This window comes from Mastacembelus armatus, chromosome 18 (assembly GCF_900324485.2).
Source record: "Mastacembelus armatus chromosome 18, fMasArm1.2, whole genome shotgun sequence".
NCBI classification, from domain to species: Eukaryota; Metazoa; Chordata; class Actinopteri; order Synbranchiformes; family Mastacembelidae; genus Mastacembelus; species Mastacembelus armatus.
This window is the reverse complement of record NC_046650.1, coordinates 8,883,777-8,909,128: the sequence shown is the minus strand read 5'-3', so window position 1 is coordinate 8,909,128 and position 25,352 is coordinate 8,883,777. Positions and strand designations below refer to the sequence as shown.

The following is a 25,352-nucleotide window of genomic DNA, read 5'->3' as shown; positions in this document are numbered from 1 at the left end:
ATGATTATCTCACTGGCTGCAGCAGCAGCCATGAGTAGCGGCAGCGGTAGCAGCCTCAACTCTTCCTCTCCACTCGACCCCTTCGACTCCTCCACCTCCTGGAGCCTAGCTGAGGACCCCTCCAACTCCTCTTCTGAACCTGTTGTGCGAACTCTGACCCCTGACCTCCAGCCAGCAACCACTGCTGTTGGTATTCAGGAAGTCAGCCCCTGGGATATCGCGCTTTGTGTTACGGGGACTCTCATCTCCTGTGAGAATGCACTGGTGATTGCCGTGCTATTCTACACACCGACACTGCGCGCTCCGATGTTCATCTTGATTGGATCGCTGGCAGTTGCAGATCTACTAGCCGGCCTGGGCCTCATCTTGAACTTTGTCTTCACCTATTTGGTCGACAGCTCAGTGGAGTTTGTGACGCTGTTGTCAGTTGGACTGCTTATCTCGGCCTTCTCGGCGTCTGTCCTCAACATTCTTGCCATCACAGTGGACCGTTACCTGTCGCTATACAACGCCCTGACCTACCACACTGAACGGACAGTCACCTTCACTTATATGATGGTGGTTTTCATCTGGGTGTCATGCCTCACCCTTGGCCTCCTGCCGGCACTTGGCTGGAACTGCTTGAAAGACGAGTCCACGTGCAGCATCTGCAGGCCCGTTACCAAAAACAACGCTGTGGCGCTTGCTGTCACTTTCCTCCTTGTCTTTGCTCTGATGATGCAGCTTTACCTTCAAATCTGCAAGATCGCCTTCCGCCATGCACAGCAGATTGCAGTGCAGCACCAGTTTGTGGCCATCTCCACCACCAAAGGTGTCTCCACACTGTCGGCCATCCTGTGTGCCTTCGGGGTGTGCTGGCTGCCATTTGCCATGTACTCCATCGTGGCTGACTCTAGCTACCCTGTAATATACACCTACGCCACAGTCCTCCCGGCCACCTGCTGCTCTGTGATCAACCCCATCATCTATGCGTTCCGAAATCCGGACATTCAGAAGTCACTGTGGATGGCCTGTTGTGGGTGCGTCCCCTCCAACCTATCACTCAGACCCAGGACATCCAGTGATGTGTAGCAAGGAAGGTTGGTTTCTAATTGGCATGATGCTTGACGCCAAGTCAGGGTTGTATGAGGGAGAGGACGGAACAGAAAACAAAAGCTCAAGAGAAGACAGGCTGAAGGTAATGGCTGAGGAAAGAGATTTAATGTACTCCTCAGATCAAGGTTGGCAGGCTCATGGCAAAAGCACAGGTGGCCACAGTAAAAGTGGCAGTGAGAGGAGGGAGGACAGTGCATGGTCAACAAAAAGATAGAGCTAACAAAGATCATGTCCTGTTTGTGGCTTGAAGAAAACCAACAGAAAGATCAAGGTGGTGTGAAGCCAAATGCAAATGAATGATTAAGGTAGTGGGATTTGCAGGGGGTGTGTCATGTGACTTTGAAAAGTCTTAAGTTAGGTGAGGCCTGCTTATCACGATTAGTATATACTGTATGTGAAGGTGGGATCTAGGAACAAATGCCCCAAATCTCCATAGGATCTGAGCTCAAGAAGCACTGCATGGTTATGCAATCAGAAGGAGTGAAACAGTCTTAAAATACTGTATGTGTTTTTACTGATATCTATAAAATGAAGTGCTGTGTGGATGAAAATACAATGAGCTAAATACAAACAGTGAATGACCTTGAGCATTATTAATGAGCTATCTTTGCAGTCTTCTCCAAATAGGAAAAACATTCCCTCCCCTGAAACATATTTGAACAACTATGTTACCTTGATCTTATGCAAATTAAATAATTACTTACTAGTTTATAGGCTGAGTACAATAATTAACTCTTTGTGCTGAGACTGAAGCTAGATGGGATTCATGATAACAGTTAAATTACCAAGCCCATTCTGACTTTTCCCAATGCCAACAGCACAATCTGCCATTTGCCAGAGAAAGAAAGACATTTCCAAGCGCGAAAATTATGAAAAATACATCTCAATTACGAATAAAACAAAACCTAATCACACGCCATCCTTCCTCTAACATTTGAATCCAAAATGAAATCTAATCTACTAGGCTCCTAAGGCATAGATAACCCCTGCTAGTTTGCAAAACCTAGAAAGGGATTTCCATATTTAGGCTGCGTGTGTTGTCCTTGGCGTGATGAAATCAAATCTGCTCCCTGTCGGAGAAAAATGGGTTTCTCAGCCAGCCGCTGCACCGTGACTGTGAAGCAGACAGCGAGCTGAATTCAGCACCAAGGACAGCGCCACTGCAGCGCGGCGCTACCCTGGGAATGCTCTCTGCTGTGAGGGAGAGAAAGCTGGAAAGTAGGCTATGCTGTTCTCTACACCATCTTGTTAGGGAATGTGCGAAGGCTTTACAGGACAATTCCAGCATGATTGGGATCTATTTTACTCTTTTCCAACCATTCAGGGGTAATTGATTGTTCTGTCATGCATATGTGCTGGCTAAATGTATTTAAAATCCATTTTGCTAAAACTTTCAGGGTTATTTGGCCTCGTTCAGCCCTGAAAAGGCAAATAAAATAGCATTAATGCTATGTCTAATTTGGCCAGTACAGAGGGCTAGTGTCATTGTGAATGAGAGGGCAGCTCTTCATATTTTAAAATCACTTCCAGTTTCAGCTTATAAGCAAAAGGCACATTCATGGTTGTAATCTGCTGAATTCCTTCTGAGAGCAACTAATATTTATGTTTCAAGAGATTTACTTTAAAATGGCTCAAATGAAGTAAAATATGTATGACAAAAACACAAAAAATGTTTTACAATGACATAAGAAAGTAAGAATATAAGGGAAATGGACCCAATCATGCTCAAACTGGCCTTCAACCTCCACTTTAGATTAAATAGTGTGACTATGACTCTGTACTTTTTAATCCTCCGTGGTTTTCCACTAAAACAAGCCTTCTGACAATAAGCAGGATGAAGTAAGGGAGGCAAAAGGGATCATGATGTTTATCTGAACCCAAATAATGCCGTTCAGGCCATGTGGCTCTAAATTTAGAGATAGCATTCAAACTCCATTGCGTGATTGATTATCCATTAGCTAGAGCTGAGCACAATCCATATTGAATAGGTCATTTTTCATCTGGACGGCTTTAGTTGACTACAGTACGTCTAAGTTGTGCAAAAAGCTGCAAATTAAAAAAAACAGACGATGTTTTTTTTTCATTATTGCTATGGCATAAAACATTATATATGCTTATACCTAGTCCTGTGGTAATGAATACACAATACATTCATGGGAAATGGCTAAAGGATGCACTTCTAAAATGATGCTTTAAAATCCTAGCATCAGAAGATTTCCTCTGGCATACTTCATCCACTTTCATGTCTCTACTTGCAGCCTGTCACTAGTAGCCAGGTATTCACTGCACACACACACACACACATATACACACTCTCGCCCCACCTTGAAGTACCAGCGCAGCTATGCCCCAGGGCCCTTCTGAAGGCTTGGCGGGTTAATGAGAAGCGAGAGAGATGAGGTGACGTGGCGTGAAATAGAAACGCCAGGCGAGACGCGCTTTAATGCAACCTCAGGTCACATCTACAGTACCACACATCCAAGCAGGATGAAGTTATTTCCCACTGAAAGGGCATCATGTAAGTTAAATCCAACTAATGTTAATAACATCTCTATAATAATGACGCCAGGTATTGACCTGTACAGACGCTATAATGAAGACTGTGAGGATGAGCTGCAGTAGGGATTTATTGCCAACCTCTATCTGCATTTAAGTGATCTACGGAGATAATTTTCACTCTTGCGTTCCTCTGCACAAGCTCAGAGAGGTAGCATGACTAAGCTATTGGCATGCTGATAATATATTTGTGTGGGAGGTGTACTGGCTTTGGGAAAATTGTCCATGGAAACTGTAGGGGCTGTATAATCAAACTACAAAAGTAAGAATCAAATAATATAAAAATATAACACAGACAGGTTGTTACTGAATTGACCAAGAGACACTTCCAAAAATCAATGCTTTGTACCAAATAAACCACGACAAAAGATGACAGTAAAGAACACATATACACACTGACACTGAAAAATGGCGCAAAGGAGAAGCAGGTATTAAGATCATAATTCTTTGTAAATTAAAACGTAGACTATAAATATTTCCTACTTTTCTTGAGAACAGCAGTCTTGCAGCAGTTGATACCAGAACAACAGCTACACTACTATGTCAGTGATTTTATTTGAAAAGGCAGGATCTCTCGTGTCTTTGTTTTATTTATTTATTTTTTGGCCTTAGTGGAATAAAAAGTCTGTTGCAATAATGTACAACTGTATTTTGCTGTGTACAAAAAGCCACAATTGAGAAATGGAGAGAGATGTAAAAGAGAGGTGGTTGAATGTTTTGCAGAACAAACAGCACACTGTACTTTGTTTGGAAAAAAAACATATGGCCAGGCTGAAGTTTTCCAACATGCATTTCATCAGTAGTGAATCATGGACGTAGGATAAACCTAAATAAGAGGCAAATGCTACATTTCAATTTATAGAGGGTAAACAGAGACCTTGCAGTGTTACTAAATGTTTTTTCTCTCTAATATAAGTTTCATTTCATTCATAAGTCTTAGCTGTCTCATTTTAGAATAAAGAAAATAAAAAAGGTTAAGGTCACACCAGTTTAACAAGTCGTCAGTTTGACCACCTCCCTCTCTCACTCTCCTTTTGCTGATGGAATGGTAAAAAGACCTGCATCAATTAGAAAGTGAAATACTTTCAATTACTCTAAAGCTGGAAACATGACATAGATAGCATTTGGTACTTCTACAGTGTGCGGTCAACTTCAGCACTGTAGGGGGGTGGCTTGCCAGTGGTGCTGGGAAAAACTAATCAATCCCAGGGAGGTAATTGAATCCATTTCATGTAGGAGACAGCAGATCCTACTAATGCACAGTTCTCCTGTATGCACAATGATATGTGAGGCTTTATCACCATTTTGGAGATGCTAGATGGGACTCAAAAACAGAAAAAAAAATCATATCTAGTATAATACACATAGGCAACCACATAATAGTGTTTTCCTCTAAAAGAGGGGTGTCCAACTCCAGTCCTTGATTGCCACTATCAGACTTGTTTTTCCAGCTATCCCTGCCCTACCCACTGCAGATTACCTGGATCAGAAAAAGTGAATTAGTATCTTCCAGGTTCTGACTGGCTGAACACACCAAATGCAGGTAATCAGCAGTGGGTAGTTGGAAAACAAGTAGGATAGTGGCCCTCGAGGAACATGGGCTCAGCAGCCCTGCTTTAAAACATGTGGTTGAGCTTTTAAATGTAATGTTGATTGAAGAATGGTGCTAGCATGACTTATGCTAACATACTAGATGTGGTGTTCAATCTCCACCTCTGTTTTTCTGTCTATTGAAGCTAATAAAACAATTAGGAACCAAACTTGGATTAAATAGATCTATTTTGTTTCTGTATTGATAAACAGAAAACACTGAGTAAACAAATTGCAATAGAAAGATATGTAACAAATGAATCTAGACGTACATGAAGCATGTGACTTAAATGTCCGTGGGAAAGACAAAAATCGGCAGCAAACTACAGAACTAGGAAATCTGAGCTCTCGGTTCCAATTCCTTTAAATAAGTTTTTGCACTTTCAGCTTTTGGGGGTTCGTTTGTCCTTTATCAGTAAAATGTCAAGTATACAGCATTGTTTCAGGGTAAAACAAACTATTTGATCCAAGTCTGGAAGAAATGGTGATTCCTAAAGTAAAGCCGCAAATCAGCCATTACATTGCGTAAATCACTCACCTGGAATAAGAGCCACTGAACTGCTGACATGAAGTCAGTGTCAAATAAAGCAACATGACACAGCTGTATTTTAAGCATCATTTCTGACTGTCCCATCTGGCATAGCCACCTATTGGTTGGTTAAACAATTAATACTCATCTGTGAATATGCCACTACTCAGTCAACCATTCCTGGGGCAGCAGTGGAGCGACCACTCACTGTGCGTGTGAACGGGCGTGTGCTTGTGTGTGCGTTCTCCCCCCCCGGGATCATAATCAATTGTAATGAACCATATCTCAACAAACTCTCACTGTAAACACAAACACACTCAGAATGGTTTTGTCAGCCACTATACAGGACTATAATTCAATTTAAAAAAAAAAAAGAAATACTGTACAAGTGAGTGTGTGTGTTATGTTTCTTATGCAATGCTGTACAGAAATGTATATTTTTGTAATGTTCATCAGGGCATGAGTTACAGGACATGGGTCGCTGCTGTGAGTGACTTTGTTCAGAGTATGTGCGTATGTGTGTTTCTTCCTCTTCTTCTGTGTTCTTCCTATAAACAAATGTGAAAAAGTTTCTTTGGGGGCAACAAAAAGTTGTGTGTTGCATTTGCTAAAAAAAAAAAAAAAAAGTGCCATATTTTTCAAATTTATAGTGTCTTACTTTGGGTTTGTGTACTTACATGTGTGAGGATCGAGGCTCATCATGAAATCTGAAGTCGCCAGAAGTCCGAGTCAGTAAATCTGTCAAAAAAGCAAAAAAAACAAAAACCCTGACATGATCAAAACAGAAACATAAAGAAGACAAAAATTCAAACGACTTGACCTTGATATTATTGATCACTATACTAAGCAGCCAACAGAAAACCAGACAGCAATCAGTTCACCACCCTAAATTCTGTATATTTTGCTGTAACAGCAGATGTTTATTTTCCAAACAGCAGCATCAATGTTTCTGTAAAATATATTTTTTTCTCTCTTCTTGACTTGAAGTGCAGTAATCAGAACAGTTTTTCCACCGAAAAATATTTTTTTGGGAGGGGAGGGGGGTAATGGTGCGTGAGCAGAGTTGTACGTCAGAGTCAGGTTTCCAGTGACGTCATTTTGTCTGAGTCGTGTCTAAGAGAGCAGGTCGTTTCAAAGACATCCCCCTCGCTTTTTCCTCCCCCTCATCCTTTCATAGACAACCTCCTCTTTCTCTCTCCTTCTTCCCTGTCATTTCTAAGACATCCTTCTCTCAGCTGTCATCATTTTTCCCCCTTTTTTCATTTCTTTCAAGCACAGCTTTCTTTCTCCTTCTCTTTCCTCATTTTTACTCCTGTTCCTTGCTCTTCTCTTTCTATTCAATCCCCTCTGTCAGTCTTTTTCCATCCTCAGCAGCTTCATCTCCCATGTCTCTTTTTTCCTCCTCTCCTCCCTCTTGGCTAACATTTTTCCTATCCTTTGCCTGCAGAAAGCTAGTCGGTCAGGGTCCACCTAAAAATAGTTACCCTGAAAGCAGATAAAAAGAGTGAAAAAAGGAGCAGCAAAAAAAGAAGGGAAACAGAAAAGGAGGGGAGGTAGTAAAGAAGTTGAAATCAAACCTCTCTTCCTGAGCACAGAGGCAAACCTTCATTTCGCTTGGGTAGACAGAAACAATCAACCTTATCCTCTTCATTTTTTTCTCTCTCCCTAAGTTTTCTCCCGTCTCATCTCCTTACACAATCACACGTTCATCCTCCTCAATTTTATGTTTCTCCTTTTGTAACATTTAAAGTCTCTTTTCGTTCTTCTGAGCACAAGCATTTACGCAAGAGTTTTTTCACAAGCAGGGTAAAGGGCGAGCGCCTGCAGCTACTAATCAAGAGCCCCTAAACCTACAACCTGGCAACACTTCAGGCAAACACAGATTGTCAATTAAAAAAAAAAAAAAAAACCATTACAGAGCTAATTTTTATATCGGACCGATTATGGCCTTCATAGAGAAATTTTGTTTTATGCATTGATATTGTTTGTTTGGATGAGGAAGCAGCACGTGTGCACGAGCATCACTGGTTTTAAATCCTCAAACTTTGAGTGTTATTGGGTAATGATACTGTGATGTCAGAGACCTAATACAGTGTTCTTGAATCATGTTTTTTTTTAAAAAAATTATTTCTACTGTATTTAATTTGATTTGACCTCTTTAAGTTCATGTTGTGAAGCAGTTAGTTACAATAAAAAGTACAAATGCACTTTATAAGATGGACGTTACACATTGCACTTGTAAATGTCGAATGTAAAACCTTGAAGAGAAAGATTTATTTTTATTATTGTAAATAAATGAGAAGATAAAAGAAAAAAAATTGTGAGAAAAAGGCTGCAAAAAAGAGAAGGAGAATAATTTGCCAAATAAAGTGAAAACAACAAAAAGATGAATGTTGCAGCGTGTTTTCATGTGTGCTGGTATGGAGTCAGTGACAGAGCCTGAGTTTGCGTGACAGTGTCCGTGTGCGGGAGTTATTGCGGCTGTGTGTAGGGGGAAACTGAAGTGTGTGTGAGTCAACATTGCAGGTCAATGTAGTTTTAAGAAAAGCCTGGGAGAGAAAAAAAAAAGATACTGCTGAATTATTGAACCACTCCCTGCTTGCATAACAGCAGACAGACGAGAAACAGAGGGACACTGAGTTGGAAGAGGGAAAGCAGAAAAGAATAAGGGAGGATCTACTCAGTGGAAATGAAACACACACACATACACACATTCATAAGACACTCATGTAGAGAAAAACAGGAAGCCCAGGGGTGACGAGAATAATGCAAAAATGGCTGAAAGAGGAAGGTTAATATGTATATACTTCATTTGTGTGTGTGAGGCCTTGTCACAACGCAGCTGTTGTGTGTGTTTTTGACTGTGGGGTACACACACACACACACACAAATAATTAACAATGGTGCAGGAGATTTTGTTCATCCAAATCTGTGATTTATGAGTGTGAGGATTTTAATTTAAACCGTTAATCAATCAAATTTGTATGTGTGTTGGTGAAATCACACAAGCATGCGTGTGCTTGTGCGAGAGAGCGTGAGACTATATGGGTGTGTGTGTGATGTTCGACTCCTTGACTCACCTCTATCCAGTTTCTATAGGGTGAAGAGCTCCACCATGTGGCGACAGGTGAGATACTGCAAAGACCATGGGGGAAAAAGACGCAGCATCCAACCACCCACACACACACACACACACTTATTTTTACGTCATTACAGCAGCTCTCTCAAAACAAGCACAAAGCCAACTCTCTCTCCATCGCCCTCTCTCTACAAACTCATATCCTCCCTCTCTCACCCCACTCTCCCTTTTTCTATGAGTCAGAAGGCTCTCGCTACCATCTGCTGCAGGATGCTGCAAATCACCTCCATGTACATGTATGTGTTTGACAGCAACAAAAAAAGTGCACAGAAGGTGGTCATATTCTTGCATCTGCTGTGTCTGACTCACTCACTCTCTCTCACACACACACACACACACACACACACGAGTGGACCCAGTGTAAAATGGAGATTATTAACACATAATTGATCTAGCATGTTCAAAGCTTCCCAGGAGCTATCGTAAATGCTGTTCACTGACGGTAATGTGATGTCCTATATTTCCCAGAATGTCTTGACAACCCACAGAGAATTTCAGATGTAAGAGTTAGGTGAAGGTGGAAAAAAGAAAAAATGAGTTAAATATTATATAGTAGAAAAAGAAAAATGTGTCTAAATTGGATTCTCATTTGTTAAGACTACCCTGTCAAATAAAAAAAAACTAATAAAATCCTCTTCCCAGTCACACAGAAGAGAATTATGACATGATTAAATGCTATGAAAATACAATCATCCACCTGCTCCCTGGATATTCTGCCGGCACACTTTTTAAAGGTGTTTGGCAATAGAATATTCTTCAAATATTTAACCCCGACTCCCATCAGTATGTGATTTCCCTAATGCTTTGAAAATTACATCCATCAAGCATCTTCTATAGAAAACATAGACTAAAATCTGTGATCAGCAAGTACAGATCCGTTTTCTACCAACAGCTAAAGTTTTAACCTCATACGATTACTCTGACATCTTCCAAACTGATCATGTCGAGTGGTCTCATTTTACCTGCAGCTTAATACAGAGACAGACGCAGAACCCTTTTCCATTGTAGCACCTTGATCTGTTGTTTTTGAAAAGAAACCTCACAGTCTTAGTCATAGGTGATCTTGAGTTGCGGTGCAAAAAGGTAGGTTCCTACGCTTTCATTGGACGTCACATTCAGTAAAGATCCACACACCTCCACAGGTCTCTGGGTCATGTTCTTTTGCAGAAACCTTCCCTTTCAGAAAACAGTGAGATAATGCTTTAGCAACTTCTTTGGGCCCATTTCTTCCTTGGTATCATCATCATACTGAACCTACTTGCTCAAGGACTGGAAACATGGACAGAACATTCCTTGCATGTTCATTTATGAACCTTCTAAAGATGGTTAGTAGATATTGACAATCATCACAGTGCTATTGTTGCCCAAACAAACCAATAATATAATTAACATCACTCAGAAATGCAATGATTTCAAATGCTGAGTAATATGAAAAAGTTCAAAGGTTAAGGTTAAATAAGATAATTAGTTAAGGGACAGTATTTGATTTGACCAATGATAAGGACTTTGACAGACTATGTACAACAATCTAGTTTCATGTCCCTACAGGTTAGTTTTTAGTGGAGCTGTCTGAAATAATCATTTAATAATCGATTTAACAATTTTCTGTGATCAGCTGCAATTAAAACAAATTTAAATTGTTTCATTTAATTAGTGAAAACATTTCAAGCCACTGGTACGATGATAATTCAGTGCCTCTTGGGCACTGGATCGTTTCTGCTAAAATGTAATTATTCTGGCAGTGACTCATGCCACTACTATTACTATTAACTTTCTTTTGTCAGATAAATCAAGTGTATTTTGTATTTAAAAGGGTTTATGTGACGCCTTTGATTCCAAAATTAGGTTCAGACTAAAATTAACCACTAGAGCAAAGAATGAAAAGAAATTATGAGCATTTCTGAAACTGAATCATCCATATTTTTCAGATCTGAAATACTGATTCATATTTAAGTAACTAAGATTTCTTCTCAATATTGTGTACATCTTTTTGCATTTTCCACTGACCTCTGTCTCTTTCTCTCTGCTGTGTCACCATCTGTGTCCCCAAAACAGCACCCATCAGTTCCTCCTCCACCCTGCCAAGGCCCAGAACAGCATGGAGCTGGAACGGACCATGTTGACACTGATGGGTGTGTCACAGCACTGAGAAAATGGAGTCATGATCGCTGGACTTTGCTATGAGATGACTGACACTGCTGATTAACTATATGCCTATGTGAAGAGAAAAATTGATACATGTTATAGGAAATAATCACCTCTTGCGTGTTAGTGAAATATTACTGGCGATATATTAAGTCTCCTCTCTAAACACTGCTACTATTTAATATTCTGCATAGTGCCTTGACACGTTAGTGTCTCCATATGTCGGTAAGAAAATCTTTCCATGGCTTTTCTGAGTCACATGAAACACCACAGTCGAACAAAAAGGGAAAATCAGTGGTGTCTTAGTTAGTGACGATACCCTTTTCACACACATTACCAAAATGTTTTCTTTAAGATTTCTACATTCAATCCCTAATAATATAAATCAAAATGTATAAGGGACTAAACTAGCAACAACCTCAGTTAAAAATATATTATCAGGTATAAATACTTCGTGTTCAACTTCCTGAGGTTCAAGGAGCACCGGTGCTCTGGCATTACTTCATATAGTATTCACAGCACAAGGGAAAGAACAGATGGAGAGTCAAGTAAAAGTTTCAGTAATATAGTTGAGACAGGAATGACGACCATGTGAACCACAAAGAACAAATGAATACATTGAATTATTATGAATCACACATTAAATGTTGGTATAAAAAAAAGCAAAGGATATACAATTTGGTTCACCATTTATTGTCTATAGTTACATGCATACTTGCTTACAGTTGGTTTTAGTGTGCAATACACAGTTTTATTTTGTTTCATTGTCTAGGTTATATTACCTCAAAGGTATTTTACTTTACAGGCCGCCTTACCAAAAGTCTATACAACATGATTCATTTCTCACATTTTCAACACACAAGTATTACTTACAAGCCAGTAGCCATAGGTAGACGAGGTACAATTGATATGAACTCTCTGCCTTTGGTGACTTTTTTTTTTTTCCCTCAGAGTTCAAAATATAAGAATTTATCTCCTAAATTTGGTAACCATGGACTATCATTTCTATTTTGGAAATCTTGACAAGACCAGTATTTTACCAGCACATCTAACAAAATAAAAAGTGTTTTACAGTCACAGCTTTATCTTAAAGGCTGATGAAAGGTCTTGAAGTGCTACGATCACTGGGTAAAGTACCACATCTATGGCTCTTGAATAACAACAAAACCATAAGATAAACAGTCAGACCGGCTGTAGTTTTTCCAGATATTCCATTGTGGTTCTTACAGGATGGATGCCTCAAAATTACCACTTAAATAATAAAATATAACCCAGGTCTATAGCAAATCCAAATTCTAGCTGCTCATGTGCTTTTTTTCTTCATGTATAGTGGTGTAGTTCCTTATATCCTAATCCAAACACTTATCCAGCACTTAATCCAGCTATAATTTTAATTCCTAAACAGAGTGCAGCCATAGAGTGAGCCGTTTCCTCAACACGTGTGACATTTATATACAACAAAATAACTAGTGAGCCTCATTCCTTTCAAAATCTGTGTTTTCTGTAATAACCAATACGGTTAGACCCTAAGCAACAAATATGCAGTAAAAACAGTGTCAGATATTTGACAGACACAAGCTCTCTGTCTGCTTTAGTTTTGCCATTTTCATCTATGTGGTTCATTAACCAGTAACTCAAAATATATCTAGGTTAAAACTGGGCCAAACCTGGTTGACACTGTGATTATTTTATAGCTCTATCGAGGTGACACATTTCAGTGTAAAGCAGGTTGTACATTGACATTAAACTGCATCGTGTCTCTTCTTTTTGTGACTAGGTTGTTATATTCACTTTACTCGGGGAGAAAACATGGCCAATAACTGGTCATTGTATCAGAAACTGTTCAAAGTGCATTTCTGTTCAAGTAAATACAAATAAAAACAATAGGTAAAGTTTAAAACGGCAACAAACGTGCTTTGCACAGAAAATTTAAACACATAGAAAATAGATAAAAGTCGCATTAAATGCTGTTTGAATCTGGTTTCTCTGGGATATATTTGTGGGCTACACTTGACAATAGATCGGATTCATTAAAGGTTGGAATGATCCTTTAATTGGCTTCTCTAACACTTTTTATCTGGTACTTCCATCCTGGCCTTGACAGTAGAAAACCCTACAACAAATCAAAGTGGACAACTCACTGCAGCACATTTAAAAAAAAGAAAAAAAAAAAGAAAACCACATTATAAAAACACTACAGTCCAATCAGCTCATACTGAGGATTAGCCAAACCCATACTGAAAAGAGATAGATAATATACTGTATATTACTGTTGCAAGTCTCTTACACTTATGTATTTATAGTCCAGGGGCTGCATTCACAAAGCCTCCACAGACAGCAGTGCTGATCCAGGGTCAGTGAGCGTGAGTAAGGTCCTGTGAAAGAGTGGGCGTGACCTTTGACCCTGGGCCAAAATATCGAGCTTTGTGAGTGCGGCGCTGGTCGTGGTGAAGTGTGGAAAGCATTTATATAAGACCAATACCACAGCACACAGTCACTGGCAGAAATGTTAAGCTTCAAGTTATGAATGACTACAAAAGACCAAAACTTAAAAAATAAACAATACCAAAATTATGGCATAAGCTCGCACGCTTACTTTATTGTTCTAGGCTGTGATATGGAGGCTGAATGATGAGTTACCACTAAACTCCATCAAGGCTGGTGGCGCTCGCAAAGCAGCGTAAACCTGGGTAGGTGGTGTCTTTCGTCACAGTTTCAAATAATACCCTTTTCTTGGGAGAACTACCGTGTATCACAAGGTACGAGTTCAAAGACTACACAGTAACTTTTAGTTTAACCTGAAGGTATGTTTGGCCTTGTATCTGTTTCTAATGGATCTCCCCAAAACTCTGCAAGAGAACCAGCATCACATTTCTGTCTGTAGATAGTTCTGATGCTGCATGTTCAGGACATTTAAATGTTTGCCACATGTTCAAAAAGAACCTGTTACTGATTCTGTTGTATCATGTTAGTTAAAAGGACCAATGAGCCTAAATCCCGAACGTCTGGTGTAGTCTATTATGCAGAGTGTGAGTTTCGTAAACAGGCACGACCCAGCAAAGTGTGAGAGTAATCCTCCAAGAATCTGTTTTTCCCTGATTTTCCTGACTCTTTCATAAATTCTCTCCTAACATTTGGCAGATAAGTTAAGATTGCACTATAATTAGTATTTTTTGTGCTATAGCATGTGTTTTGCAAACACATTACCCTTCACTCACTAGGAGCCCACCTACAAACACTTTGAAAGCCTGGAATATTGCTAATAATTATTACTCAAATATGTAGCGAGGGAGAAGTTGTGTTTGTTTTTCACAGCTGAGTGTTAGTGGCTAAAAAGAAGCAGACAGGGGTGGGAGGGTGTTGAAATGATGTGAATAGACGTGTGTGTGTGTGCATGTGTGTGTTCATTGGACCACACACTCCGGGTGGTTAGACACATGAATCTCTAGGGCTTCAGCTCCAGAATATCAAGGGAAACCAAAAAAATTGAACTTCTCAGCCTGTTGCTGTAGAATTGCTCACTGCTCAGAAAGAATATGTGTGTCAATGTATGTTTTTATGGTTTTATCAAAGATTCTTTCTGTTAAAATGTTAAGGATGAACATTAAAACTAACAAACCCCTTTTGTTTCTGCCTCAGCATCACAATGTTTCTCCCCCTACAATTTCCTGCCATCACCATCCACCAAGCCTCCATCTCTATCTATTCCACACTTTTTAAAATTTTTTTTAGTCAGACCACTCGTTCTCGTCCAGCTCAGAGTCGTCGTCGGACTCGCTGTACTCCACAGCGATACGACGCGATAGGATGGTTGCCACATCGTTGCCGACAGGCTCCCGCTTTGCCTCCTGCTCCCTCTGCTCCTGCACCTTCCTCAGCTGGATACCTGGGGCGGGGGGAGGAAGGCAGGACATGGGAGGGGAGGAAATAGGACGGGAGGATATAGGAGGGGAGCAAAGAATAGTGACCATGGACTGAAGGCCCCATTCCAAAGCTGAACAATAGCAATGAGGTGCTACATCCAGCAAACATGTGGTTTGGATACTGTGCATGCTTTTGGCAATTTGGTCAATATGTGAAAAGTATAAGGAAAAACCTATTGATTCATATATATTCAACCTTTTCTCTAAGGTCAACTTTTAAAGTAAAACTCTGTAAAGTAAAAGCATAAAAAAATTATCTTCAATCTCCCATCTTGATCCTAAACATACTTTTACACACACACTTACCTCTACGTATGGCAGCCAGCAGGTCGGAGCGGGCGTCGCTCATCGGGATCATCCCCAGCATGGTGGACTTCCTTGTCGGGGGCGCTGCATCCACAGCCAACTGACCCACAGCGGCATGTGGTGGGGAGGGGTGGGCCAGGTGGCCTGCAGGAGCTCCTGGAGGAGGAGGTGGAGGGGCAGCTGGTGGCGCACCTGAAGGAGGGTGAGAGGGGGAGGGCACGTAGTTGGCCGGGGGAGGTGGTGGGGAGGGGGAGTAGGGGCGGGACAAGGCAGAGGAAGTGGGCGGGACAGCAGAGGCGGCAGCGGAGGTCGGGGCTGTGGTGGAGTCGAAAGCCGTCTGGGCAGAAGGGATTGTTGGGGGAGGAGGGGGAGGGGCAGGTGGGATATAGTACTCTGGGATGGTGGAGGGCTGCCCACTGGTGGGAGGAAAACAGATGAAAGAAGATAAGTGACCTATTTACTATTGCTAAGAGTTAACAATGACTCATATTAATTTTGTAAGTTTCTTATTTTCTAAATCTGTTTACTCTTTGATGTGACTGTCACACTTGGTGGGCTCAAACCTTTAATCATGACCAGACAGTAGACTACAGACTACATTTAAACCCTATGAGCCACAGAAATAGGTTTTTAAGGAAACAAATGCAAAACTAAACAGAATGCTGTGACATAAGCACATCTGAAATACTAAACATCAAATCTATTAATACATTCTCCCAGCTCAGGCAACATACTGAATCATAATTTGCTTCTATGGTCAAAAGTATATTTTACTCGTAGTCAAAAAAAGGTGATGTGTATGTTAGAAAATGAATTTTAAACCCCACCAAATCAACTGAAAGCCAGATGAAAAAAATCCAATTATTTACTAAAATCCAGTCTAAATGAGAAAACCTACACGTGTCCGGCCCGGTAGTCTTTAATTGACTGCTGCCTTGGTCCATTAACTGTTGGATCTCCACCAGCTGGGACCCCATGTGCTGAGGGGGTCCTGCCCAGGGAGGCCACATGTCGCCCTGCAGCACCAGCCCCACTGGCTCCCGGAGGCTGGTTGACTGGCCGGAGGCCCCGATCCAGTGACTGAGTCTGGGGTGGGGCGCTGAGGTGATCCCTGGCGTGGTGGTCAGTGGGGTGGACAGTGCTAGGGGGCTGGGTGGAGGGGTGGTTGGGGCTGGCTGGGTACGAGTCAGACGCCATTGACCTATTGAAAGAAGCATGAGCAGGTGGGTCAGCTTTCATTTGTAGTGCAATTCTGCTCCTTATTTAAAGTAAAAACACATGAATACAATCAAATATTTTAGGCTCCTGTAGCAGTGACAATTTAATAAAGTGATTAAAACATAAAATTAAGTTAAAATTCTGGATTAAACACTGAACTGATCATTTTGGCGAAAGTATAGAATTAAGTCATTAAATTGCACTCTCCAGAAGAGGGCAGCAAAGTGTTTTGTTTAATACAGTGAGTAGACCTGTATGGTTTAAATCTTCAGCCATTCTAAGGCTTTGAATGTTTGTGTAACAAGGTGAAAAGGTAAGAGGACCTTGGAGGAGCAGCATGTGTGTGTGTGTGTGTACCTGCTGTCCGGGGAAAGGGAGCCTTCAGAGGACATGCCATGGTAAGGGGAGGGGGTGAGCCTTGCGTCTGGTCTGAACTCTTTGTCATAGGCCAAGACGTTCCACTCCTGACGCCGGTTCCGAGCTTTACGCACCTTCAAAAAAAAAAAAAAAAAAAAAAAAAAGAGAAAGGTGCATATTTTTCCACAGCAGTTCTGGGTAATGATGCATTAAACTTTGGTGTTTTTGTCTCATCGTGTCTCTTATCTATTGGTGCTGTTAAAGTTTACACTGAAATAAGGACATCTGGTAAATGAGATGCTATAGTGCAGCATGCTGCTGTATCACATTAGCTTTCAGTTGCTCTGGTACAGAGATTTAGCACAGCTGTACCCTTCTAACATCCCATTTGGGACGTTGTTAATAGACATTGGAGAGAGTATTACTCCAGCTACTTAAAGCAAATGGCTTCATTATACTTCCACTGAATATGGTTTTGTAGTAATTAAGAGTTCTCCTTATTGCAATGGTGTCTGCTCTGCAGTTTAACGCATAAAAGGCTGAGTTCACTGTTGGCTCGTTCCTGCCTATGTCAGATTCATTCCACTCAGGGACCTCATACTAGTCACGAGGCGGTGAACTAACGAGTAATGAACTATTAGCTAATGTCTAGAATTAGTGCACCTGGTGAATAGTGAACAAAATAGGGCTCTTAGGAGAAAAAAAGATGCACGTGTCCAAATGAATTGTGCAAAGATGGGTAACTAAAAGAGATTAACACTGTAGAGACTTTTCGTGAACAATGAAGTATATCATTGCTACCACTGAAGAACAGGTGGCTTAATAGTTGATAACACAAAGCTTCTTACTATATTTCAACATCACTGCAGGAGATAATACTCTAATACTGACTGACTATTTATTATTTCTGGGGTTACTTATAATATAAGAGCTTAAACAAAAAGTGGGCATCAGGCATGAGGCCTAAAAACTAAATCCTTCACAGGCTGTTATACTTTTACACTAAAGACCTGTTCCATCCAAAACACACAGAGACTCATTTCTGTGTCCTCCCATAAAAGGTGGTGCTGGAAGCCAGAAGACTAATGGGCAGATGAACTGAATAGCTTTAAAACATGTAAACATTTTGATTAAATGGACTATATCTCGCAAAACTATGATGGCAACATAAAAACCGCAGTACATAATTGGGAGCTTAATATGTCGTCATGTGCTGTTGCGGTTGGTGGGATAACTGCTAAAATGCTAGCCAGAAAATAGAGACTCATTTGTGCAGTACCTTTAATTCCTCTTTTGTTATAATCAATAATCTATTTCGTGGAGCAGGTTATACTCCAGAAGAGCAGGGTTACAGTTATGTGATGCCTAATATTGTAGCATCCTGACTTAAATGGATTTACTTTTGTCCATGATCACAGCACTTTCATGCTAATCTCAGAAGGCAGTTGTGATTACCGCTACATTAAAAATGGTATTGCTTTTTGTGTGTGAGTAATGGCTGACCTTCTTCACTTCTCTGCTGGGGTCCTCAACCTGCCTCTGCTGCTCCTAGAACAAGGAGGGAAGAGACAGACAGACAGAGGAGAGAAACTCAGCCATTGATTATTGATTTCTCTCGTGCAGGGGGGGGGGGGGGCAGGGGGAAAATCACCAGCTCCGTCACCATGGAGTAAATTCACACTGATCCTACTACACACACTAGTCTACCCACCACCCAGAAACAGATTAGACAACACCAACACATTAGCACACGATGGACCACAGACCCAAAACATCTAGGAACACAAGACAGTAACCAAACCAAACAAAACACAGAGGGATAGAGAGAGGGTGAGGCACCAAGCTACTGCACGCCAACACACACAGACACAAAGACAGGGGAGTGTGTGTGTATCTGCATCTTTTAATATTACTCAAATACAACCACTTACTGGTTTGTTTTTTTTTTAATAACTGTGTTTCCCTCTGTGTCACTATGTGGGTCTGTGTGTCCTGAATGTGTGATGTGTGTTAGTGGAGTGTGGAGGGGTGAAATAGGGGGGCAGCATGGGGCAGGTTAGGGGTCAGGGTTGTCTTACAGAGATGGATAGAGGGCTCCTGGGTGGGGCCTGTCTGGACTGGGGCCTGTCAGGGTGGGCCGGACAGCCCTATGGAAACATGGGAGAAAAATAAGCTGGTGCGTTAGAATGAGCAGAGGAGGACAAGAAGGAGGAGGTGGAGGAAGGATGGGGTGTGTGTCTTGGAAGGCCAGGTATTTTTCTGAAGATAAATTTAAAAAAAAGGAAGACAAAAGGAAAAAGGTAAAGAGGGATGATCCATTCTCTGCAGCGACCTGCAGTGTCCTCTTGGTATTCAACCTGTTTTTTAATTCCAGCGGAAAAACTAGTTTGTTCCTAAAGGGATTTTATTCTGCACAGTTTCCATGTCAGAGGTAGGGAACAGAAAAATGTGAGCAGCATTAAACTGAACAGAAATATCGACAAAGTGCGGCAAACGTATACAGCAGCAGCATTTCAGGGGTTTGAAAAATGACTGCGGAGGGTGCTGATGGAGAGAGGTGCAGCATTTTTAGGTGCCTTTGAATCAAAGGGGAATACTGCCAAACTTTAGCTGTGAAATATTTAATTCTCTACGCCAATTAGTTTGCTGTAACTGAACATGTAGTGACTGTTCAAAATAGCTTCGCCCACATTAAATCAACTCTTTCAAAGCGAGGAGTATGAGTCGCATGATGGGCCTCATATCATAAAAACATACTGTTATATACAGAAATATGTTACACATATGTATGTACAGCATTTCAAAATACATTGGTGTTATTTCATTTAAGTCAAGATGCTGTTAGTGCTTCCAGATGCAAAAAAATATCCCTGTCCTCTACACCTGACTACATAACTAGAAATATAAACCCAAGACTGTTCTGTAATAGCTGAAATATTATGTCAAAACTACATCTTGGTCTAAATATGTTTACAGAGATATTCTGGGCTTTGTGATTTAACATATAATCTATTAAAAACTGTGTTCCTCTTTGGCCATTTATCTGTCTCTGGGTAATGAGCCTGTCTAACTGCTGCTGTATCAGTTTTACAATTACAATTACACAACAAAGCCAAGCTAAATGGTGAGTACAGTAAGATTAGAATGCAGAAAATGAAATAACAGCATAAAAAAAAGAAACAACTCAGCAGGAAAACAAAAACAGATTTGCAAATTAAATCAATGATTTTCTCTGACTGTTCTCCTGTGCTCTCACAAACAACCAGCCCACAGCACACTGGAGCACAATAACACATGCAAACACATCGAGTCCCCCATCTTGTACTCGTATACAGTACATATATATTGTACATTCCCAGACAAGTGGACTCACACACAACCATACCTTCTGACGTCTCTTCTCCTTCCGCTTGTCCTCTGTGGCCTGCAGCATTTTCTCCTTCCACAGGTTGAAGAAGTAAGAGGGGTCAGTGTAAAACTTCAGTGCGTCCTTCTTGTCGTCTCTGAGAGGATAAATGGAGAGATGGATACAAAAAACAAAGGCAATTGTTTTCATTTGATTGGAAACAGGGTGGTAAAAAGGTTGGGGGGTCTGTCAGGCAGATGGCAAACAAGTTGGGGGGCCTAACGGAAATAAAACTGAGCAGGACTTGTTAGAGTTTAATAACAGATGTCCAAACAAATGTATGCAATAGCTAATGAACCCAGATACTTAACTTGCTAATCTGTGTTGAACACCAGAGTCAATACAAAAAATATACAAATTTAATCACTACAGGGATTCTGCCGAAACAGGAACATGTGCTGGGATGCAGACAACTGGGAATGATTTAGAATATAATAAGGGCCAGCATGTCATTATTTATGAAGAAACAGTGTGGTGCCTCAACAGAAATATCCATAAAATTATGTGGAAGTGACGGAGAGCTGAAATCATGCCATCTCTCATGGTGTTAGTGTGTCCTAGAAGGGACAAAAATCAATGAATCCTCCAGGTTATTTGAAGTTAATTGGATGCACAGAAAGAAACAACTTCACTTTTTTTTCCTCCATTTTGTCAGGAAATACTTAATGTGTTGGTGACTTACCTGCTCCTGATTTTAGGTATAGTATAGAGTATTTGAGGTCAAACCAACACATTTGTTGACTAATGTGATAAAGCCAGGCTAAACTACTGACCTATACGGGCTGAGAATGTTTAGCGGTGGAGGTTTGTCACAACGATGGTACATCTCAACCACGGGGTTGGGAACGGAGGTTCTTGACACCACCTGCTGGTCCTGAATGGTGCTGCTCTTAAACGCCTTCCTCATGTTGATATCCTGCAGGGAGACTGGAAGGAAAATTTAAAGTTGCTATTTAGTAAATATTAAGTACAGAAACATCCTTGACTAAATTATAGGCAGAATCATACAGTGTGTATCCTTAGTTGTATTTGAGTAAAAACAGCTATTTTAATCCTTCAAGGGATTATCTTCAATGAGCAGCCCTATTTGAATATTTCTGTAATAACATAAATGACAGGTCAGGCTGCAAAATATCAGGCCAAAAACACAAAAAAATACATTTCATTGCATTGCTAATGCAATAAAAACATGAATGATTGATTATGTTAGCCAACTTACATTACCCTTCCCCCAGGTGTCTCTCAACAAATACAAAAATATTTTTAAAAAAAAACAGCATGTGCTGTCTGCTGCTTATGTAGTAGATATTAAATTGCTTGTGTTACAGCAGTTTCAGATTTCAATATCACACTGGTCTGTGTGGCTCTGACCCAGGGATTGCAGAGGCAGAAACACAGGACGTAAAATGCTACAAGCCAAAGTAGAAATTTAGACACAAAAACACCATATGACACTTTGTGATAAAATAATTTTCAGAGAACTCTTGAAGTGATGTCTCTTTTAACACTGACACATTTCTTGCAACATGCAAAAATATTTATATAAAGAACTTCAGTTCTCCAATTTTGTCCAAGAAAACAATGAAAACAACACACCTTTCAGTCCCTATAATAATAATAATAATAGTATTTAAACATGCCTAAAGACATGCACAATATATAATGTAATACAGACAGCTTATATACTGTGTGCACTCACAAACACATACATATGTATACACACACACACAGAAGGTGATAATAGCACAGCAGGGACAGATTAGTTTTACAGCTTGTAGCATCAGCTTAATAAGCATCGCACACACACATTTCTGCTGCCACAGAGGTGTGTGTGTGTGGTTCCTGTATGCAGTGGAGCAATGCAGAGATAGTGTGTCTGTGAGCGCAGCTTGTATGCATTCAACCTTCAAATGCATTGTGTGTTAGGCACCGTCTGGGACCGCGAGATAATATGATCTGTAGTCTTACAAACAGGAGCCAGCGAGTTTGTGAGTGTGAGACAGAGCAAAAGAGAAAGTGTGAGTGAGACAGAGAGAAAATACTACAGGTGTCAATCCCTTAACCCCAGAAGTGTTTTGATGCTATAAATGGTATTCCGGATCTACCAGATGGCTAAACACACACACACACACACACACACACACGTGTTCTGTGACCATCAGCCCAGAATAAAATAAGGTTAAATCATCTCAATGTGATATATGTTCCTGCTAGTGATTTACCTTAGCGTCTGTACTGTGTCTACCTGTCTCATATATTTATGTGTATATCTCTTTCTCAAAGGATTCTTCTGTAAAAACTAAAGATTGATTGGCTGTTTGATTTGTGCGTATGTGTGTGTGTGTGTGCAGATTGTGCAGCCAGTGCACACTCCTGTTTGCTCTGATCATTTCTTCTTAAGCTTCTGTCCCTGCAGCCAAATGAATAATCCACAAACACCAGCAGCTAATTCAACTTTCATTCAGACACATCTTCAAAGAAACCTCGACTGTAGACACACACACACACACACACACACACACACACACACCTCCTGTAGCTTCTTTCTTGTATCTCACTGTTCAGTCTTGCACTTTGATCTCACTTCTCTCTGCACATTCCTGTGCATACAGCTTTGATAATTGCTAGTAATAACCAGATTAATGTAATAAATGAGCCTATTAAGGGGCTGACATGATTTGCAGTGGAGCCAACTTTTGCAATAAAGAGCTCCTTAATGCAGATTGAGTTACTTTAAGTGGTGTGGGTTTGAGATGTGGAGTGTGATATTGCTCTGTCTCATTCTGTTCCCATGAACAAAGTGTGAAAATGTGATTCTCGTGAGTCTTCAACAAAGTATCTTCTGTACCACTGCACAATCACATGAACTTATGTTTACAAGTTCCCATCAGTTTGCATTTCGACACAGCTTTTAGTAGAAATTAAACTTGACGCCAAATGTGTTCGACTTTTTGTTTTCTGTAAAACTTCAGCGTATTGGTGAACAAAAGTATTCACTCTGAATGAAAGCTGCCATTGGCATTATTGGAAGCTTTCACTATACAACAGCTACATGGCAAAGACACAAAAAATCTGCGTGTAGTAAAATAGCTTATATACTTTCAGTACAAATCCAAATTTCTTAATATTAAATTCACTTTTTCCTTTCATCAAGCCCTTGTGCTCTTTCTTCTACTTTTTCCTTTATCCTTTTCTTCCTTCCTGTCTACATTTTCCTTTTGATTGCCCCTTTCTTCTGTTTTTTTCTCATTCCTCCATCCAGTGTTTCTCCCTTTTCCTTGTACTATGCCTTGCCACCTTCTTTCCTTACCTTTTACCTTCCATTTCCACCACCCTTTGGTTCTTCATGTTTCTCTTCTTTCCCCTTCCCTTTTTTAAGTGTCTCGTTTCCATTATCATCTCTTTCATTGATTCCTCCTTTGACTTTTAACTGTCCCTTGTTTCATTTTTCCCAAATAGCTCTCCCTTCCTATCCTTCTTTGTTTTATTCTTCCCTGTTGTACTTCCCTTCCTTTCTTCCTTTCTTGAATGTCATAAAACATTCATGTTGTCACTTGTCCTGAGAAGGAATGAAGAATGACAGGGTGGGAGAGAGGGATGAGAAGGGTGGCTGGAAGAAAGTGAAAAGATGTGAGGTGTGAGGTGCAAACTGAGAAAGTGTAAGGCGAAAAGTAGAGACAGACGAGAGCGTGAATGTGTGGTAGGAAATGAAGGATGGACAAATGGTTGGTGTGTAGGAGGAGGAGGAGAGAGGAGATGAAAGGAGCGTGGGCAGGAGAGGAGGATGAGGAGGAGGAAGAGGATAAGGTAGAGGACTGCTGAGCTTTTGCTTTTCATGCCTGTCTGTGCTGCTCTATCTGACGCTCTTTGTCTGAGCCGGCTGTGCTGCAGAATGACTAGGCAGTATCGGCAGGGAGAGACAGAGACAGAGAGAAAAAGAGGGAGAGAGGGAGAGAAGGCACGAGATAAATGGAGGAAAAGAAACAGAATCCAGAGGCAGGAGGGACAACAGGAAAAGGGGGAGGAAGAAAGAATGAAAGAGAAACTGAAGGGTTTGATGGTTAGAAGTGTGAGCAGGCTTGGAAGATAGAAAGGGAAAACGAGAGAGTAAGGATCATCAGAACAGAAAATAAAAAGAGAAGGGAGAAATGGAGAGAGTGTGAAGGAAGTAGAGAGGCCTATTGAATAAGCAGCATACATTATGGATGGATGGAGGGAAACAAGTGGGGAAAATAAAAAGAGAGATGGAAGATATTGGAGAATATAATAATATTGGAGAAAAATAGAAGTTAAACAAAGGTGAGGATGGTAGAGAATGCAGTAGGCAGAGGATGGAAGAAGAGAAGAGAAAAAGGAGACTGATAGCGAAAGAAGAAATTTGAGGAGCAAAGCAAATAAGGGATGGGATGAAAAGAAAAATGGAGGAGGAAGGAGCAAGAAGGAGAATTGGAAGTGAAAAAAAATAACAGAGGAGGGGGGGGGGAAAGCACTAGATTTGGGGTTGTTTCACATTTCACAATACAGCTCAGTGTGAGCCTCTGGGGCCACCGTACTCTGCTCTGTAATCCTCCTGTAAGCAATAACTGGATCATCATAACCTAGTCTGACCAAGTGCATGTGCAGATCTATCAATTACTGCCTTAAGAGAACTGACCTTCAGTTACTGAAAAGCTTAGTGATAGAGATAATGAATATGGCTCACTGTAAAAACACACACACACACACACACACACACACACACACACACACACACACACACACACACACACACAGGCAATGGAATAGAAAAAAAAAGTCAGCTGCTCACATATACACTATTCATCAAATACACACAGAAATAGTCCCTGCTCTTTATCCGTGACACAATTAATAATCCACTGCACTGGGAAAAAAAAATGCAAAAAAAAAGATAAAACACAACATCACACACCTGTGCAGTCACTATAATCCTTGCAGAGGGAACTCTGACAGGTCACATACAAACAAAAATTCAAATACCCTTGACAGAAAATCCCTGCCTGCCAGCCAACAGAACAAAGCCAACTCAAGTTTTAATTCACAACTAAATACTTCATGAAACCACACACA

General features: G+C 40.7%; 2 protein-coding genes across 3 annotated transcripts in view; one reads left to right on the top strand and one right to left on the bottom strand.

Moving 5' to 3' along the window:
• On the top strand, window positions 1-1,272 carry gpr185b (G protein-coupled receptor 185 b). The gene has a single exon (XM_026298603.1). It carries the CDS (start codon window positions 1-3, stop codon window positions 1,069-1,071), a length of 1,071 nt encoding a protein of 356 aa, XP_026154388.1. The 3' UTR covers window positions 1,072-1,272.
• A 10,532-nt stretch (window positions 1,273-11,804) lies between these two features.
• LOC113145813 (wiskott-Aldrich syndrome protein family member 3) overlaps window positions 11,805-25,352 on the bottom strand; it is a 30,575-nt gene continuing 17,027 nt past the window's right edge. Inside the window, exons 4-11 of one of the 2 annotated variants that reach the window (XM_026332905.1) lie at window positions 21,038-21,191; window positions 20,244-20,361; window positions 18,937-19,005; window positions 18,362-18,406; window positions 16,859-16,992; window positions 16,182-16,484; window positions 15,284-15,699; window positions 11,805-14,940 (exon numbers count right to left, since the gene is read on the bottom strand). In XM_026332905.1, coding sequence (XP_026188690.1) covers window positions 14,783-14,940; window positions 15,284-15,699; window positions 16,182-16,484; window positions 16,859-16,992; window positions 18,362-18,406; window positions 18,937-19,005; window positions 20,244-20,361; window positions 21,038-21,191 — 1,397 coding nt within the window. In that variant the 3' untranslated portion in view covers window positions 11,805-14,782. The remainder of the gene's footprint in view (window positions 14,941-15,283; window positions 15,700-16,181; window positions 16,485-16,858; window positions 16,993-18,361; window positions 18,407-18,936; window positions 19,006-20,243; window positions 20,362-21,037; window positions 21,192-25,352) is intronic. The other variant, XM_026332913.1, reaches the window with a different exon arrangement.